The 18,384-nt window shown below is 24.2% G+C and overlaps 1 protein-coding gene across 1 annotated transcript in view; it reads right to left on the reverse strand.

Annotated features, from left to right (window-relative positions):
- The window catches only part of LOC117172320 (exportin-5), a 68,882-nt gene that overhangs the window by 36,275 nt on the left and 14,223 nt on the right, over window positions 1-18,384 (reverse strand). The window contains exons 3-4 of the mRNA XM_033360104.1: window positions 16,230-16,930; window positions 6,310-7,163 (exon numbers count right to left, since the gene is read on the reverse strand). Coding sequence (XP_033215995.1) covers window positions 6,310-7,163; window positions 16,230-16,916 — 1,541 coding nt within the window. The 5' untranslated portion in view covers window positions 16,917-16,930. The remainder of the gene's footprint in view (window positions 1-6,309; window positions 7,164-16,229; window positions 16,931-18,384) is intronic.

The raw sequence follows: 18,384 nt of genomic DNA on the forward strand, positions 1-18,384 counted from the left end.
ACAAAGTAGTGCATTTTTAATTTGAAAAAGATACAATTTCATCAAAAAGTAGAATTTTTCAGAAAAATAGTTTGAATAGAATAGAAAAATAGATTGAATTTTTAGTCAAAAACAAAAGAATTCCGCTTTTAAACACAAGTAGTTGAATTTTCAAGAAAAAAGGGCAAATTCCCCAAAAAACGTAAAAAAAATTATTTATAGATTAATTTCTAACAAATAAGATTAATTTTCTACAAAAAAAAACGAATTTTCACAATTAACATGATTTTTCAAAAAAAAGAGGTCAATTTTTACATAATAAATTTTTTGTTTTCAACCAAGTAATGGATTTTTCATCCGAAAAAAAAAAAATTTCAACTAAAAGTAGAATTTTTTTGAAAAATAGTTAAATTTTATACTAAAATAGTTAAATTTTCGGGTGAAAAAATTATTTCTTAACAAACTAGTTACATTTTAAAAGAGAGATTGAATCTTCAATCAAAAACAAGAGAATTCAGCTTTTAAACGCAAGCAGTTGAATTTTCAAGAAAAAATTTAATTTGCTGTAAAACGAAAGATTTCCAGAAGGTTTTTTTTTTGATTAAAACGGCCACTCTGAAAATGGAGTATTTACATTTTCACTGAGAACTTAATTTTAAATTTAAAGAAATAAATAAAAACTATTTTTTTTACAAAACCATTTTATTGTTTACAAAATAGTTAAATCCCTTACCAAATTGTTGATTTTTCAAACAAAAAAGATGAATTGTCTGCATTTTTAAACCATAAAAGTTCAATTTTCTAAAAAAGGAATTTTCTACAAAAATAAAAGTTGAATTTTATACCAAATTTTTTAATTTTCAACAAAATAGTTTCATCCTCAACCAAAATAGACAAATTTTCAACTAAAGAAGTTGCATTTTTAACCAAAATGAGATAAAATTTCTAACAAAAAATGAATTTTCTACCAAAAAAAGACGAATTTTCACAAATTACATGATTTTTCAAAGAAATAGGTTAATTTTTAAATAAAAAATATTTAATTTTAACAAAGTAGTGCATTTTTAATTTGAAAAAGATACAATTTCATCAAAAAGTAGAATTTTTCAGAAAAATAGTTTGAATAGAATAGAAAAATAGATTGAATTTTCAGTCAAAAACAAAAGAATTCAGCTTTTAAACACAAGTAGTTGAATTTTCAAGAAAAAAGGGCAAATTCCCCAAAAAACGTTAAAAAATTTATTTACAGATTAATTTCTAACAAATAAGATTAATTTTCTACAAAAAAAAACGAATTTTCACAATTAACATGATTTTTCAAAAAAAAGAGGTCAATTTTTACATAAAAATTTTTTGTTTTCAACCAAGTAGTGGATTTTTTATCCGAAAAAAAAACATTGCAATTAAAAGTAGAATTTTGTAGAAAAATAGTTAAACTTTATACTAAAATAGTTAAATTTTCGGGTGAAAAAATTATTTCTTAACAAACTAGTTACATTTTAAAAGAGAGACACATTTTCAACTAAAGAAGTTACATTTTTAACCAAAAGGAGATGAAATTTTTAACAAAAAATGAATTTTCTACCAAGAAAAAATTTTCAGTCAAGAATGAAAAATAATGTTAAGCAAATTATTGAATTTTCAACAAAAAAGATTAATGTTTATAAAAATATGTTTTAGTTGATATTTCCACAACAAAACTTTAATCAAAAATAAAAAACAGTTAGATTTGACCAAACAGTATATATTTCCAACGAAATTACATGATTTTGACCAAAAAAGGCGAACTTTCAACAAAAAAACATAATTTTTAAACCAAAATGTTGAATTTCTAACCAAAAATGGAGTAGATAAATTTTCATTGAACATGAATTTTCAATAAAAACAAAAACGAATTTTCTACAAAACAGTTTAATTTTATACCAATTTGTTGAATTTTCAAGCCAAAAAGCCTAATTCTCTATCAAACAATTTAATTTTAAAAACAAGAACATGAAATTACAATAAAAACTATTTTTAATTTAATCTTTTAACCAAAGAAAAAAAACGAACTTTCAACTAAAATTATGAATGTTCAACAAAAAAAAAGCATGAAATTTAACCAAATTCGTTCAACTTTCAAACATGGAGTGGAATTTTTAACAAAAAATTTTTTTTGGTGCAAAATTCTACTTTTTGGTTACAAATTCTATTATTTAGTTAAAGATTTAACCATTTGTTTGAAAATTAAAGTCTTTTGTTAAAAAGTAATCGTTTTTGGACAAAAAATTATATTGTTTGACAGAAAATTCATTTATTTTTGTATTGAAAATTAATATTTTTTGTTTAATAAATAATCTTTTTTACTTAAAAAACATACTTTTTGTGAAAATTTAACGATTTTTTTTGAAAGTCATCGTTTTTGGTCGAAAATTCGAACTTTTGTAGAAAATTCATATTTTTTTGTTGAAAATTTATCTTTCGGTAGACAAATCTTTTTTTTAGTTGCTGAAAATTCACCTTTTATATTTGAAAGTTAATCATTTTTATTGAAAAGTCTCCTATTATATTTCTGGTGTTTAGTTCAAAATTATACAAATTGTTTGAAAGTTTATTTATTTTATTGAAAATTGAACTAGGTTCTTAAAGTCACCTTTTTTTCTTTAAAATTAAGCTCTTGGTTCCAAAAATCTATTTCGATGGAAAGTTAGTTCTTTTTATAAAAAAAAAAAGTTTTCTTTTTCTTTTTCAGAATTAATCGGAATTCAACTATTTTGTTAAAAACTCCTATTTTTGTCGAAAATTGATACTTTTTGGATTGAAAATTCTCTTTTACTTTAAAAATCTTCTTTTTGACAGGAAAATTCTACTATTTGGTTGAAAATTAAACTGTTCTGTTAAAAAGTCATCTCCTTTCATTCAAGATTGATCCTTTTTGATTGAATGCTAATCATTTTTATTTGAAAAAAATTATATTTTTATTTTATAATTAATCTAAATTCAACTATTTTCTTAAAAAGTAATCTTTTTTTATCCAAATTTCAACTGATTTATTAAACACTTGTATTTTTGGATAGAAAACCAATCCTTTGTGGATTAATAATGTAACTTTAAAAATTGAAGTTTTCGGTGCAAATAGCGACATCCTAAATTTATAAAAAATGTAACAACATTTTCTTACGATTCCGAGAAAAATTGAAAATAATTTTAAAATTTTGAAAAATTATTTTAAGAGGATATTTTAAAAGATGTTAAAAAATATTTATCAAATTTTTCCTACAATTTTTACAAAATCCTGCAAATTAAAAAAAATAATAATATTCCAGATTCTTTTTTAATAATTTTATAAATCTTTTAAATCCTTTTTAAATATTTCCTGGAAATATTTTCTGCAAAAATCTACATTTTGTTTTAAATTAGGCTTTGGCTATTTGAAACAAAATTTCGGTACAAACAGATGAATTTTCTCGGTACACAAACTTCGCTTAAATTATTTGAAATAATTTCAAGTTTTTAATTAATTTTGAACCTTTTAAAAAATTCTAAACATCTCTTAAAATTACTCAAATTATTTCTATAAATAATACGTGTTCAATTATTATGTATACATCAGAATTCGATCATTTCACTTACAAATTAAAATTTTTTCAAAAACAATTAAAACTGTAATGCTCAAAATATAAAAGCTCTTCCCATTTTAACGATTCCAGGTTTTCTATGTAAAACAATTCAGTTAAAGATTCTTTACTTTTAAATATTTGGTTTCAATTTACTTGTCTTAAATTAAAAATTTCAAATTCAATGGGTTAAAAATTGAATATTTTCGACTGAAACAATATTTTAAATTTAATAAAATCTTGTAATTAAGAATGTATTATTATCAAGTTATTTTCAAGTTGAAAATAGTTTATAAACTTTCAGTCAGACTTTTTTCAAATTTCACATTTGTTGAATGACTAAGAACTTCAAATTGAAACCGTTTATGTTTTAACGTTAAAATCAGAAAATTCTTAAATTCTGAACTTCTTTAAAATCGTTTTTGTTTACTTTTGATTACTCAAAGTACAGATAAATAAAAAAAATTATTTATTTATTAAATAAAAATGTTTTTTTATCCCAAATTTTCAACAAAAAAGGCTTTTATTTTTTATTTGTTCAAGTCTTTGAAAAAGCATTTAAAAATTCTTTAAATTGAACATGTAAGCTTAGACATAAAAATTTTAAATAGAAAATTTTCTAAGTAAAATTTTTTTGAATTACGCATTGTAAGCTAAATAATATCATAATTGAAAAACATAACAATTCCACTAATTATTTTAAAACTGTTGAAATCAAACGTAGACAGATTTTTCTTTTAGAAATTTGTAAAATTCCCGGTAAAAAAATGGTCATTTCCCGGTTTTTCCCTGTTTAAAAAAATTCCCGGTTCAGCGGCCACCCTAAACTAATTATCTACGTGAATTTTTAAATAAATAGTTAAATTTTCATCTAATAGCAAAAGAAATTCTAAAATGATTTTTGGTTGAAAATTCAACACTTTTCAATTAAGCAATGTTAAATGAAATGTAAATAAACTGCAAAATTTAGAACTTTTATAAATTATAGAGTTCAAAGACTCAGCTTAAATTCTGAAAATATAAATCCACGTTAACATTTTCAATACTCTAGATTAAAAAATCAAGCAATTAACTTTAAAAATTTTCAAAATTATATTATTTGAAGTAATTTTAAGCTAGTAACATTAAAAATTGAAAAATAATTTTTTTTTCAAAATCTTGAGAAATATAGAAGTGGTTTTGAATTTTTTCGAATTCAAAATAATTTTTTAATTTGTTTGCGGAACTTTTAAATATATTATTAAATTAATCGAATTTTTTCTATAACTTTGAGAAAATCCTGCAAATTAAAAAAAAAAATGAAATTTGAATTTATAAATAATAATAGAACACTCATTATTTGTAATCAAATTAGATTAATTTTAAGAGATATTTAGAAGTTTTAAAAATATTCGAATTAAATTTAGAACTTGAAATAATTTCAAACACTTACAGCCGAATTGAAAATAAATTGTAGATTTTTGCAGATTTCAAATAACAAATTTAGCATTCTTTTTAAGAATTCTGAAAGACTTTAAAACAATAAAAATAAAATTTTCTTAAGATAAGATGTTAAGAGATTTAAAAAATTATATGAGAAATTGCAAGATTTTAAGAATTTTTTTTAATTTGCAGGATCTTCCAAGAATTGTAGGAAAATTTCGATTAATTTTAAAATATATTCAGAAGTTTAAAAAAAAGTTAAAACACTTCATTTAAATTATTTGCAATCATTTCATTTTTTAATTAATTTTGAATCTTTTCAAAACTTTTAAATATCTCTTAAAATCACTCAAATTTTTTCTACAAATAATAAGTTTTCAATCGTTATTTATGCGTCAAAATTTAACAATTTCATTTATAAATTAAACACTTTTTAAATAGAACAATTAAAATTGTAACGCTAAAAGTTCTTCGAAAATCTAAATATTTATTTATTAAGAAATTTCAAATTAAATCTTTATTTATGACTATATTATTATAGAGTTATTTTTAAGTTGAGAAAAGTAAAACGCAAGTTTACATTTTTAATGGCTAAAAAAATTAACAAAAATAATACAAAGGAAGACTTGAGACTCTGAATTAAAAATATTTTATTGATGAATCATGAAAATTTGTATTAAAAATAAAATTATCGGAATATTAAAAATAATATATTTATTGATATTTACTGCACTTTAATTATTTAAAAAAAAAGCTGTTAAAATCGAACTTGGGCAGATTTTTCTTCTGAAAATTCGTAAAACTTCCGATTTCCCGGTCCAGCGGCCACTTTGTTCTTTATAAAAAAAAATCTGCGATTTTAAAGGCTTCTAATTTTTAATTTTTTATGCCGTTAAAACTGCACTTTAAAATTCTATTAAATAAAAATATATGCTTAAAACTTAAAATGTGCAAAGTGAAAGATTTTTTTAATTAAGCATTCTAAACTGAATGATATAATTTATAAAAATCACAATTTAACAAATTATTTAAAAAACGGTTTAAATCAAAGTTGAACAAAATCTATAAAATTCCCAGTCTCATAACATTCCCAGTTTTCCAGATTTCCGAGTCCAGCGGCCACCATGAAAGATTACTTTTCTACTATGGAAGATGAATTTTAATTTATGATTAATATTTAATTTAACTTTTTTTTTCCAGAAAAATTGAAATGGTATCTTACTAAACAGTATTTTAGGCCCCGGATTAAACCCCTCGCAAAAAAAAAATATATATATATATATATATAGGAAAAGTTGGAAAAAAATCTCACCTAGAAACAACAGAGTCCAAAACAATAGCGAGTGCCTCCCATTCCAAATATTCCGGATCATTTGGATCGCTCTTGTATCCAAGATCAGCCATTCCTTTTCGAATTTTTGCCGTGAGCCACTGCTGAACATAGGCGAACGTGACTAGAGGCGCCACCATCGTCGAGTGGCGAAACCCCTCCAACAGGTCCATCCGGAGCCGATGAAAGAAGACATTGAACTCCTCCTCGGAGTCGTAATCCGAGTCGAGAAACGAACTCGTCCCATTCACATGCCTCCCATTCGGACAAGCGACCTTGATCAACTTCGGCCCCGTGCTCTCGATATATTTTGGAATATAGGTCAGCAGGAGCGGGTCCACCTTGATCTGGTCGTGCTTGAAGAAGATGATCCAAATGGCATTCGCCAAATGGGTCAGGGTGAGGCTGGAGTGCATGGTGAAGTGGAGCGCTGTGTCGAGGAAGAGATTGAAGTGCGTCGGACGGATACCGGAAACGTCGTCTTTGCCCCAGAGTAAGGAGAGCTGAGTTGCCATTCCTGTCAGGACCTGGGTCAGCTTCTTCAGGAAGAGGTAGTGATTCTCGTAGAGGTCGTTCGGTCCAGGCGGCGGTGGCGCTGCGGTCGCGGCTACATAAATACAGCGGAGTGCCTCTTCCGTGAAGAGAATCATCAATTGTTTTCGGTCCTCGGCTTTGCCCTTTCTGTCGACGACGTGCAAAAGACACTCGGCAGCGGAACATCGGAACACTTGGTTTCCAAGGAGGAGACAGAGGATTTGCAAAAGCCGACCCTCTTCTGCCATTATATGGGTTATCGAAACCCACTCGACGAATCCGGTCAGTGTGCGCAAAACCGCCTGCACATTCAATCGCAAATCAAATAGTTAAATTTTCAGTTAAACAAACAAAATTTTAAGAAAATAGTTAAATTCTTAAAAAAGGTGATGAGCTTTTGACTAAAATTGTCCATCTTCAACTGGAATAGTCGAATTTTTAAACTAAAAGATCAATTTTTAACTCAAATGATCAATTTTCCACTAAAAAACATGGATTTTCAACCCAAGAAAAAACAACAATTTATAAACAAAAAAGTTAAATTTTCAACAAAAAATATCAATTTTCGACAAAAAGCTTAGTTTTCATAAGAAAAATATATATTTTCAACAGAAAAGTTAATTCTCGAACAAAATAGTGAAATTTTGAACCAAGGCAATGAGCTTTCAACTAAAATTATGCATCTTCAACTGGAATAGTTGAATATGAAAACTAAAAGATGAATTTTTAATTAAAATCACACATTTTCCTCAAAAAACACATGAATTCTCAACACAACAAAAAATTAATAATTTATAAACAAAAAAGTTAAATTTTCAACAGAAGTGACGAATTTTCAACAACTAAAATGAGGATAGTTCAATTTTAAACAAAAAATTTCAATTTTCAACAAAAATCTTGGTTTTCAAACAATCAATATTTTACAGTCAAGTAACAAATTTCATCCAAATTTTTAGATTTTCAAAAGCCAAAAAGACAACTTGTCCACAAAAGAGTAAAATTTTAAAAACAAAAATTTATAATTTCAACAAAAAAGTTAATCCTCGAACAAAATAGTAAAATTTTCAACAAAAATGATAAACTTTCATATAAAAAATTATGAATCTCCAACTGGCACAGTTGAATTTTAAAATAAAAAAAGATGAATTTTTAGTTAAAAAGATCAATTTTCAACAAAAAATCATGAATTTTCCACATAAACAAAAATAATAATTTATAAACAAAAAAGTTAAATTTTCATCAGAAGTGACGAATTTTCAACTAAAAAATTATGAATCTTTCACTGGAATAGTCAAATTTTAAACAAAACAAAAATGAACTTTCAACTGAAATGAGGATAGCTCAATTTTAAACAAAAAATTTCAATTTTCAACAAAAATCTTGATTTTCAAACAATCAATATTTTACAGTCAATAAAAAATTTCAACAAAATTTTTAGATTTTCTAAAACCAAAAAGACAACTGTCCACAAAAGAGTTAAAATTTAAAAACAAAAATTTATATTTTCAACAAAAAAGTTAATCCTCGAACAAAATAGTAAAATTTTCAACAAAAATGATAAACTTTCATATAAAAAATTATTAACATTAAACTGGAATAGTTCAATTTTACACAAAAATTAATATTTTCAACAGAAAAGTTATATCTCGAGAAAAATAGTTAAATATTTTATGAACAAAAAAGTTAAATTTTCAACAGAAGTGACGAATTTTCAACTAAAAAATTATGAATCTTTAACTGGAGTTGTTACATTTTAAACAAAAAATTGAATTGTCAACGAAAATGAAGATAGTTCAAGTTTAAACAAAAAACATCAATTTTCAAACAATAAAGTTTTTACAGTCAAGAAAATAATTTCAAACAAATTTTTAGATTTTCAAAAGTCAAAAAGACAACATGTCCATAAAAAAGTTAAATTTTCAAAACAATAATATATATTTTCAACCAAAGTTATAAGCTTTTAACTAAAATGATGCATCTTTAACTATAATAGTTGAATTTTGAAACAAAAAGATTAATTTTTAATTAAAATGATAAATTTTGACCAGAAAACGTTAATTTTCAACAAAAAAAGGTCAACTTTCAACCAAATGGTTGAATTTTGAAATAAGACAAATTTTCAACCAAGACGAGTATATTATATTTCCAATTAAACAAATTCATTTGAGCACAACAAAATTTCTAACAAAATAGTTCAGTTTTCAACGAAAGTGATCAATTTTTAAATAAAAAATTATGAATCTTGAACTGGAATAGTTAAATTAACAACAAAAAATTAATTTGTAACTAAAATGATAAGTCGTTAAATGGAATAGTTGAATTTTTAACCAAAAAGATGAAATTTAAATGAAACAATTTTTTTTCAACAAAAAGTTTAATTTTCAACCAATACAGACTTTACAGTCAAGAGAAAAAAATCAACCAAATTTTTAGAATTTCAAAAGCCAAACAGTCGAATTGTCCACAAAACAGTGGAATTTTCAAAACGAAAATATGGATTTTCAACAAAATTGTTTAATTTTCAACCCAAAAAATATGAATTGTTAACAAAACAGATGAATTTTCAACAACAAAAAAACATGAATTTTCAACTAAAAAAGGTAAACTTTCAAACCAAACGGTTAAATTTTGAAATAAGAAAAATAAACCTTCAACCAAAAATGGAATAGTGAAATTTTCAGTTACACGAATTAATTTTCAACAAACAAAAAAAACTAATTTCTAACAAAAAAGTTAAATTTTGGACTAAAATGTTGAACCTTCAACAACAAAAAAAGGATCATTTAACCAAAAAGATTAATTATCTACAAAAAAAAAACACATGAATTTTCAATTAGAAAAGGTCAACTTTTAACCTTGTTGAATTTTAAAAAAGAAAATATGAAATTTTCATCAGAAAAGTTAATTCTCGACAAAAATTGTTGAAGCTTCATCCCAAAATGAGGAATTTTCGACTCAAAAGTATGAATTTTTCACTAAAAAGTTAACTTTTTGACAAAATTGTTGAATTTTTAACCAAAAAATATGAATTTTCAGATAAAAAAATAAAATTCCAACTAAGAAATAGATTTGCATTAAACAGTTCAAGTATTCACCAAAAGGACGAAATTTCAACCAAAAGAATATTCAAAACAAAAATACAAATATTTAACAAACAAACAAAAAATTCTGCAAAAAACATAAATTTTCAAATATAAAAGTTCAAATTTCAAACAAACGGTTGAATTTTGAAATAAGAAAAAGGAATTTTTAATTAAACAAATCAGTTTTCAAACAAAAATGGAATGTTTAAATTTTTAGTTAATAAAATTAGTTATCCAAGAAAAAAATGGATTATAAAAAAAATAGTAAAGTTTTTAATTAAAGGAATAATTAATTTTTAATGAATATGATGAATAATTAACAGAAATAGTTGGGGTTGGAACTAAAAAAGATCAATTTTCAACGAAAAATGGATTTTTTCAATTTTTAGTTTAAAAAAAATTAATAATCATCCAAGAAAAAATGGATTGTCATCAAAATAGTTAAATTTTCAATTAAAGTGATTAATTTTCAACTAATATGATGAAAATTTAAGTAGAATAGTTTAATTGCAAACCAAAGCAATTAATTTTGGAAATAAAGAATGATAAATCTTCAACTGGAATAATTAAATTTTATTACAAAAAGGTAAATTTTAAAACAAAAAATTAATTTGCTGCCAAAAAGGACGTTTTTCAAAAAATTACATGAATTTTCGACCCAAAAAATTAACTAAAGAATGTCACTTTTCAACAAAAATGAAAAAGCTCAACTTTCAGTGAGAAAAATGAGTTAGAATATTTGAATTTTAAGCCAAAAAGATAAATTTAAATCTAAAATGATAAAAATTTAATAGAAATACTTGAGTTTCAACCACAAAGATGATTTTTTAAGCAACAAGATACATTTTATAGTAAAAAATACAGTTTTTAAGAATAAAAAAACGAATTTTTTAACGAAATAATTGAATTTTCAATTAAAAGAGACAAATTTTCAATCAAATAGTTAAATTTTAAACTAAACAAAAAAATTGACTTTCAACTGAAAATTGAATAGTTACATTAAAAATGAATTTTCAATAAAAATTATGAGTCTTCAACTGGATTAGTTGAATTTCAAAGAAAACCTGTATACCTAAAAGATGAATTTCTAACCAAGGAAATTAATTTCTACGAAAAACGACGAATTTTCAACTGAACAAGATCACTTTTGAAACAAAAATTAGATAATTGAATTTTTAGTCAGCAGATGAATGTTTAACTAGAGAAATGAGTTTTCAATAAATATTATGAAATATTTAACCGATGAATTTTCAACCATAAAGATTAATTTTCTAGAAAAAGGGCGAATATTTTACATAGTACATAAAATTCAAGCAAAAAGTTCAATTTCTAATTTAAAAAATATCAATTATCAATCAAATATTTGAGTTTTTTATCGAGAAAGGATACACTTTCAGCCAAAATGAGAATAGTTACATTTTTTGTTAAAAATCTAATTCTAAATAACAAAAAATAGATTTTCAACAGAAAATTTCGGAAAAACTCAACTTACCTTTCATATAAATTTTATATAAAAAAGAATTCAATGAAATTAATAAAAATTGAAGGTGAATTACAAAAAAAAAAGAAATTAACTGAATTTAAAAGAATTTAAAAATATGATAAAACTTAATTGAATTCAGTAACTTGGAAATAAGGTTCGAAAAATTCAAGAGAATTCCAAAGATTTAAAAAGAATTCAAGGTGAATTTCAAGAAAAATGTCAAATCTCTTAAGATCTTTAAAAACCTACTAATTTCTAACACAAGAAGTGACTATTGATTACAAAACAATTCAAAATAAATTCAAAAGAACTCAGGTGAATTGGAACAATTTTAAGATTCGAAAAAAATTTGATTGTGTACAATACATTTTGATTGAATTCACAGAAATTCAAAAGAAATGACAAGAATTAGATGAAATTCATTTAAAAGAAAATCAACCTGACCTTAAAAAGTACTCAAGTGAATTGAAAACAATTAAAAAATATGGAAAAATTAATTTAATTGGGCAGAATTCTCGAAATCTTCGAAATTTAAAATTTCTTAAAATAATAAGTACAACATTTCTGGGAATCTTTTAAAATTTCCTGAAACATTTCGAATCCTTTGAAATCTTTTGAAAGCCTTTGAAACTCTTTAAATCCCTTGAAACCTAAGGATAATTAAATTAAAACTTAAAATAAAAAAAAAATAAAAAATCCATTGAATTAAGTACAAAAGAGTAAAATTATAGAAATTTAACTATTTTGTAGGAAAATCGTTCTTTTTCGGTTGAATATTAATTTCTTTGGTTCAAAATTTTTCTAGTTTGTAGAAAATTTGTTCTTTTTTGTTTTGTCTTAAAGTTAATTTTTTAACTGAAATGTTAACTATTAAATATTTGGTGGAAAAATTAAATCTTTTTTAGTTGAATATTCAACTATTTGGTTGAAAATTTTTCCTCTTTAATTTCCAATTCAACTTCTTCGTTCAAATTTCATGTTTTTGGTCAGAAATTTAATGATAAATTTGAAGTCATATTTTTTTGTTCAACAACAAATTTTTCATAAGTATGCTTTTTAGTTTAAAGTGTAAATATTTTTATGAAAAAATGGCCTTTCTTAGTTGAAAGTTTAACTATTTGGTTGAAAATTTATTTTTATTCGTAGAAAATTCATTTATTTTGTTGAAGATTCTTTTTTTTCGTTAGAAAATTAATTGTATTTATTAAAAATTCAACTATTTCATTAAAAATTCGTGTTTTCGGTAAAAAAAGATCTTAAAAAAATTTTTAATATAACTAATTTTTTTTTGTTGAAAACTCGATATTTCTGAAAATTAAACAATTTTGTTAAAAAGCTTGTTTTTGGCTGAAGACTCATAATTTTGGATGAAACTACATCCCTTCGTTAGAAAATTTAACTACTTTGTAGAAAATTAGTTTTTTTTTGTTTTTCTAATTTTAATTTTTTTCAATTTTTACAATTCCATTTTTTCAGTGAAAAATTAAATATTTTTTATTTGAATATTCAACCATTTAGTTGAAAACTTTTCTTTATTAATTGAAAATTCAATTTCTTCGTTGAAAATTCATGTTTTTGTTAAAAATTTGTCTTTTCCGGTAGAAAATTAATCTTTTTCGTTCAAAAATCACGTTTTTGGTTAAAAACTGAACAATTTTATTAAAAAGTAATTCTTTTTTTTATTGAAAATAAAATTTTTTTATTCAAATGCTCAATAATTTAATAATTTTAAGGAATTTTAAGGTAAAAAAATCAAATATTGAAAAATTGAATTGTGAAATTTTCAAGAATTGTGAAAGGCTTCAAAAGAATAAAAATATTTTCTTAAGATTCCTAGGGAAATTAAAAATTACTTTTCATTTTGAAAAATTATTTTAAGAGAATATTTAAAAAGTTTTTCGAAGACTTAAACAAAATTTTCAAACAAGATTCTAAAAGATTTTAATAAACTTTCTCAAATTTGCATGATAATTTTTTATCGTTTTAAAACTCCTAAATATCTCTTGAAATTACTCAAATTTTTTCTACGAATGTTCATTTGTAAATTATACATCAAAATTTAAAAATTTCACTTACAAATTAAGTATTTTTCAAATACAATAATTAAAATTGTAACGATCAAAGTTTAAAGGCTATTTGAAATTTTAACGATTCCAGGTTTTCTATGTCAAAAAAATTCAGTTAAAGATTCTTTACTTTTAAACATTTGGTTTCAATTTACTCATCTTAAATAAAAATTCAAATATTGATAAATATTCAATAATTAGTCTTTTTTTTAATTAAAAATTTCAAATTGAATGGGTTAAAAATTGAATGTTTTAGACTGAAACAATATTTTAAATTTATTAAAATCCTTTTATTAAGAATATATTATTATGAAGTTATTTTCAAATTGAAAATAGTTGATAAACTTTCAGTCACACGTTCATATTTATTCAATGACTAAGCCTTTTAAATTGAAACCGTTTAATTTTTTGCGTTAAAATCTGAATATTCTTAAATTTTGAACTGGTTTAAAATCGTTTTTGTTCACTTTTTATTACTTATGTACAGATAAATTAAAAAAATCTATTTACTAAATAAAAATATTTTTTATCCGAAATTTTCAACATCAAAGACTTTTATTTTTTATTTATTGAAGTCTTTGAGAAAGCATTTAAAAATTCTTTTATTTAAAAATGTAAGCTCAGAAATAAAAATTTTAAATCGAAAATTTTTAAAGTAAAAAAATTTTGAATTACACATTGTAAGCTAAATAATAGCATAATAAAAGAACATAACAATTACACTAATTATTTAAAAACTGTTGAATGCGAACGTGGCCAGATTTCTCTTCTACAAATTTGTAAATTTCCCGATAAAAAAAATTCACTGTCATTTCCCGGTTTTTCCCGGTATCAAAAAATTCCCGGATTCCCGGCGCAGCGGCTGCCTTAAAAATATATAAATTTGCTGCCAAATAGTTGAATTTTTTAACAAACAAGATCAATTTAAAAAAAAATAGTTAAATTTATAAACCTAAAAAGATGATTTTTCCACCAAAATAGTTTAAAAAAAAAAAGAATAAAATTCTCTACAAAATAATTAAATTTCTACACTATAAGGATGATAATATTTTAATTTTCATGAGAAAAAGACACATTTTTAAGAACATAGTTGAATTTTCATTAAAAAAAGTTCATTTTCAATCAACAAGAATAACTTTCTACCCAAAAGACCATTTTTTTACCAAATATACGAATTTTCTGTCAAATAGATTAATTTTTTAACGAACAAAGATTAACTTTCCACCAAAATGACGAAATTTCAACCAAATACATTAATTTCCTTCCAAATCATTGAATTTTTAACGTTTATCATATACACGATAATGTTTCAAATTAAAATTTAATAGTACAATTTTCAGATGAAAAAAAATTACCAAAAATAGAATTTTCAACTAAGTTTAAAATTTTTAACCAAAAAGACTAAATTTGAACAAAAGACACGATTTTTCAACAAAATTATTTAATTATAAAGCCAAAAGACGCATTATGTACAAAAAAATCATTTTTAACCCAAGCATATTATTTTTTAACCAAAAAGTTTAATTTTCAACCAAATATTTTAAATATTTTTAATGAAGAAAAATATTTTTTCACTAAAAGAGGAATTTACAACAAAGTAAATGAATCTTCAAGTTTCTATGTCAAACAATTCAGTTAAAGAATCTTTACTTTTAAACATTTGGTTTCAATTTACTTATCTTAAATAAAACTGCAAATATTGCTAAATATTCAATAATTAGTCTTTTTTTAATTAAAAATTTCAAATTGAATGGATTAGACTAAAACAATATTATAAATTCAATAAAATCCTTTAATTAATAATATATTATCGTATTTTAATCGTATTTTAATATATTATCGTTTTTGTTCACTTGTTATTTCTTAAAGTACAGATTAAATTAAAGAAATCTATTTATTTATTAAATAAAAATGTTGTTTATCCAAAATTTTCAACATCAACGGCTATTATTTTTTATTTGTTCAAGTCTTTGAGAAAGCATTAAAAAATTCTTTAAATTAAAAATGTAAGCTCAGAAATAAAAATTTTAAATCGAAAATTTTTAAAGTAAACAAATTTTGAATTACACATTGTAAGCTAAATAATAGCATAATAGAAAAACATAACAATTCCACTTATTATTCAAAAACTGTTGAATGCGAACGTGGACAGATTTTTCTTCGACAAATTTGTAAAATTCCCGGTCAAAAACAAAATTCACTGTCATTTCCCGGACTAAAAAAATTCCTGGTTAAAAATTCCTTTAAATTATTGAAATCTATTTAAAAATTCTGGGAACCGTTATAAGTACCAAGAAAGATTTCAAAGAATTCAATATTTTTTAACAGTTACTCCTCACAGAAATTTTCTGATTTTTGTTATTTCTTTTTTCAAAGTACCTGACTCAAATAGGGCACCTATAGGGACCTTAACTGAATATAGGGTACATTAGGGAACATAGGGACCAATCTGTGAGGCCTAAAATTTAACAAAATTATTTAAATAATGAAAACTTGAATTTTTCTGTAGCCACAAGTAAATTCTCGAATTTTTTAAATTAAATTCCCGGTCAAGTCGCTACCCTGAAAATTCATCTATTCCAGTTCAGGATTTACCATTTTGTTATTTATTTTTTGTTTTTTCGTGGAAAATTATTTTTTCTAACCAACGATTTGGGTGAAAATTTAGTATTAAAATAAGTAAAAAAAAAAATAAAATAAATAAAATAAAGTAGCCTCAGGAATTCTTAGACTTACCCTGACAACTCCACTATGAGCAGCCGCCTCCGTATGTCTACCCAAGGCCGTCTTCTTCTGGAACTCGGCAAAATTCTGCTCCATCAATCTGAGAAAAAAGGCAAAAATCTCGGCCATGTTGGTCGTCAGAGCCTGATAAATGTCCTTCCGTCTCTGATTCGACTCGAGAGTCTGAAGAAGGGCGACGTCTTCGACGAGTCTCAAAAAGACGAGGAGAACAAGTTCCGTTTGACTCTCGCCTCGGGTGCAAGCCTGACTCAATTCCGCAAGAAGTGTCGGCCACTGCTGGGGCCATTCTCGCTTTATCATCTCGACGACGACCCGCGAGAGTGCGTCCTTGATGTGTGTCTCCTCCTGGAGAAGAGGCTCCGTTCCCTCCTGGAGCAGTTTCATCGCGTTCTCTTTGATGAAGATCTTCTCGGACTGGGAGATCTGGGTCCAGCGGTACTTGACACAATGCTCCATCAGCTGGAGGCCAAAGTGGCGAACGACGGAGCTCCAGTCGGAAGATCTTTGGGCGAGGTAGAGGCCACACTGGACGCAGAGTGGCGAGGATTCTTTAAATCGCTCGCAGGCGCTGTAGACCTCGAGGCGCTGCTGGTGAGGGACGTTGGGCGACATCATCACCTCGACAACACGAGCGAGCTCCGCTGATGTCTGGGCAACATCACCCACACCGAATTCCATCCCGGATTCTTACGCTGCAAATATTTCAACATTTTCACCAAATTTTTACGAGATACTTATTAGTTTTACACTCATTTTCTTACATTTTCCAAATTTTCGACTAACGCCTTTTCTATTATGTCTAAATTCCCAATATTTCAAGTAAAAATACATATTGCATGTTCAACAACAAAATTATTTTTAATTCAAAACATGTATTTCCAACAAGAAAATTAATTTATTACAAAACAGTTCAATTTTCTACAAAGCAGTTGAATTTTAAAATCAAACCATGTATTTTTAACAAAAAAGTTATTTTTTTATTAAAAATTGTAGAATTTGCCATCACGATTGTTGAATTTTCAACAAAAAACCTAATTTTCGAACCAAAATTGAACAGTTAAACTTTCAGTTAAAAAAGTGATAAAAAAAAAGAAGAATTTTCAACCAAATACTTCATATTTCAACCAAAAGAGATGCATTTTCAATCAATAAGAATAATTTTCTATCAGAAAAGACGAATTTTTACCAAAAAAGAAAATTATTATTATTATACATATAATTATTATTATTTTTCCAACAAAAAAAACTAATTTATTACAAACTAGTTAAATTTTCTACAAAGCAGTTTAATTTTAAAATCAAAACATATATTTTTAACAAGAAAAAAGTTAATTTTTTTACAAATCGTACAGTTTGCTACCCTGATAGTTAAATTTCCAACGACAATAAACCTCATTTTCAAGCATAAACGGAACATTTGAACTTTCAGATAAAAAAGTAATTAAAAAAAAAAAGAAAGAATTTTCAACCAAAAGAGATGCATTTTCAATCAATGCGATTAATTTTTATCAGAAAAGACGAATTTGAAATTAAAGACATGAGTTTTTGATTTAAAAAAAATGAATTTTTAACAAAAAAGATTAATTTTCCAACAAAAAGACGAATTTTCAACAAAAGACATGAATATTTAACTAAATAGTTGAATTTTCAATGAAAAAAATATTAATTTTAAACAAAATAGTTTAATCCTCAACCAAAGCAGATACATTTTTTAAACTAGAAGATTAATTTTCTAGCAAACAGGAAAATTTAAACAAAATATATAAATACTTTAGCAAATAGTTGAATTTTCAACCAAAAACGAAACAGAGAAATTGTCAGTTAAGAAAATTATTTTTCCAACAGAAAAAACTAATTTATTACAAAATAGTTCAATTTTCTACAAAACATGTATTTTTAAAAAAACAAAAAAAAATTTTATCAAATAGTAGAATTTGCCACCGCGATAATTGAATTTTCAACAACAAATCTATTTTCGAACAAAAATTTAACAGTTAAACTTTCAGTTGAAAAAGTAATAAAAAAAATAATTTTCAACCAAAAGAGATGCATTTTCAATCAAAAAGATTAATTTTCTATCAGAAAAGACAAATTTCAAACAAAAGACATGAATTTTCGACAAAAAAAAAACAATTTTTAACATAAA

The sequence above is a fragment of the Belonocnema kinseyi genome, chromosome 5 (assembly GCF_010883055.1).
Source record: "Belonocnema kinseyi isolate 2016_QV_RU_SX_M_011 chromosome 5, B_treatae_v1, whole genome shotgun sequence".
Classification (NCBI taxonomy): Eukaryota; Metazoa; Arthropoda; class Insecta; order Hymenoptera; family Cynipidae; genus Belonocnema; species Belonocnema kinseyi.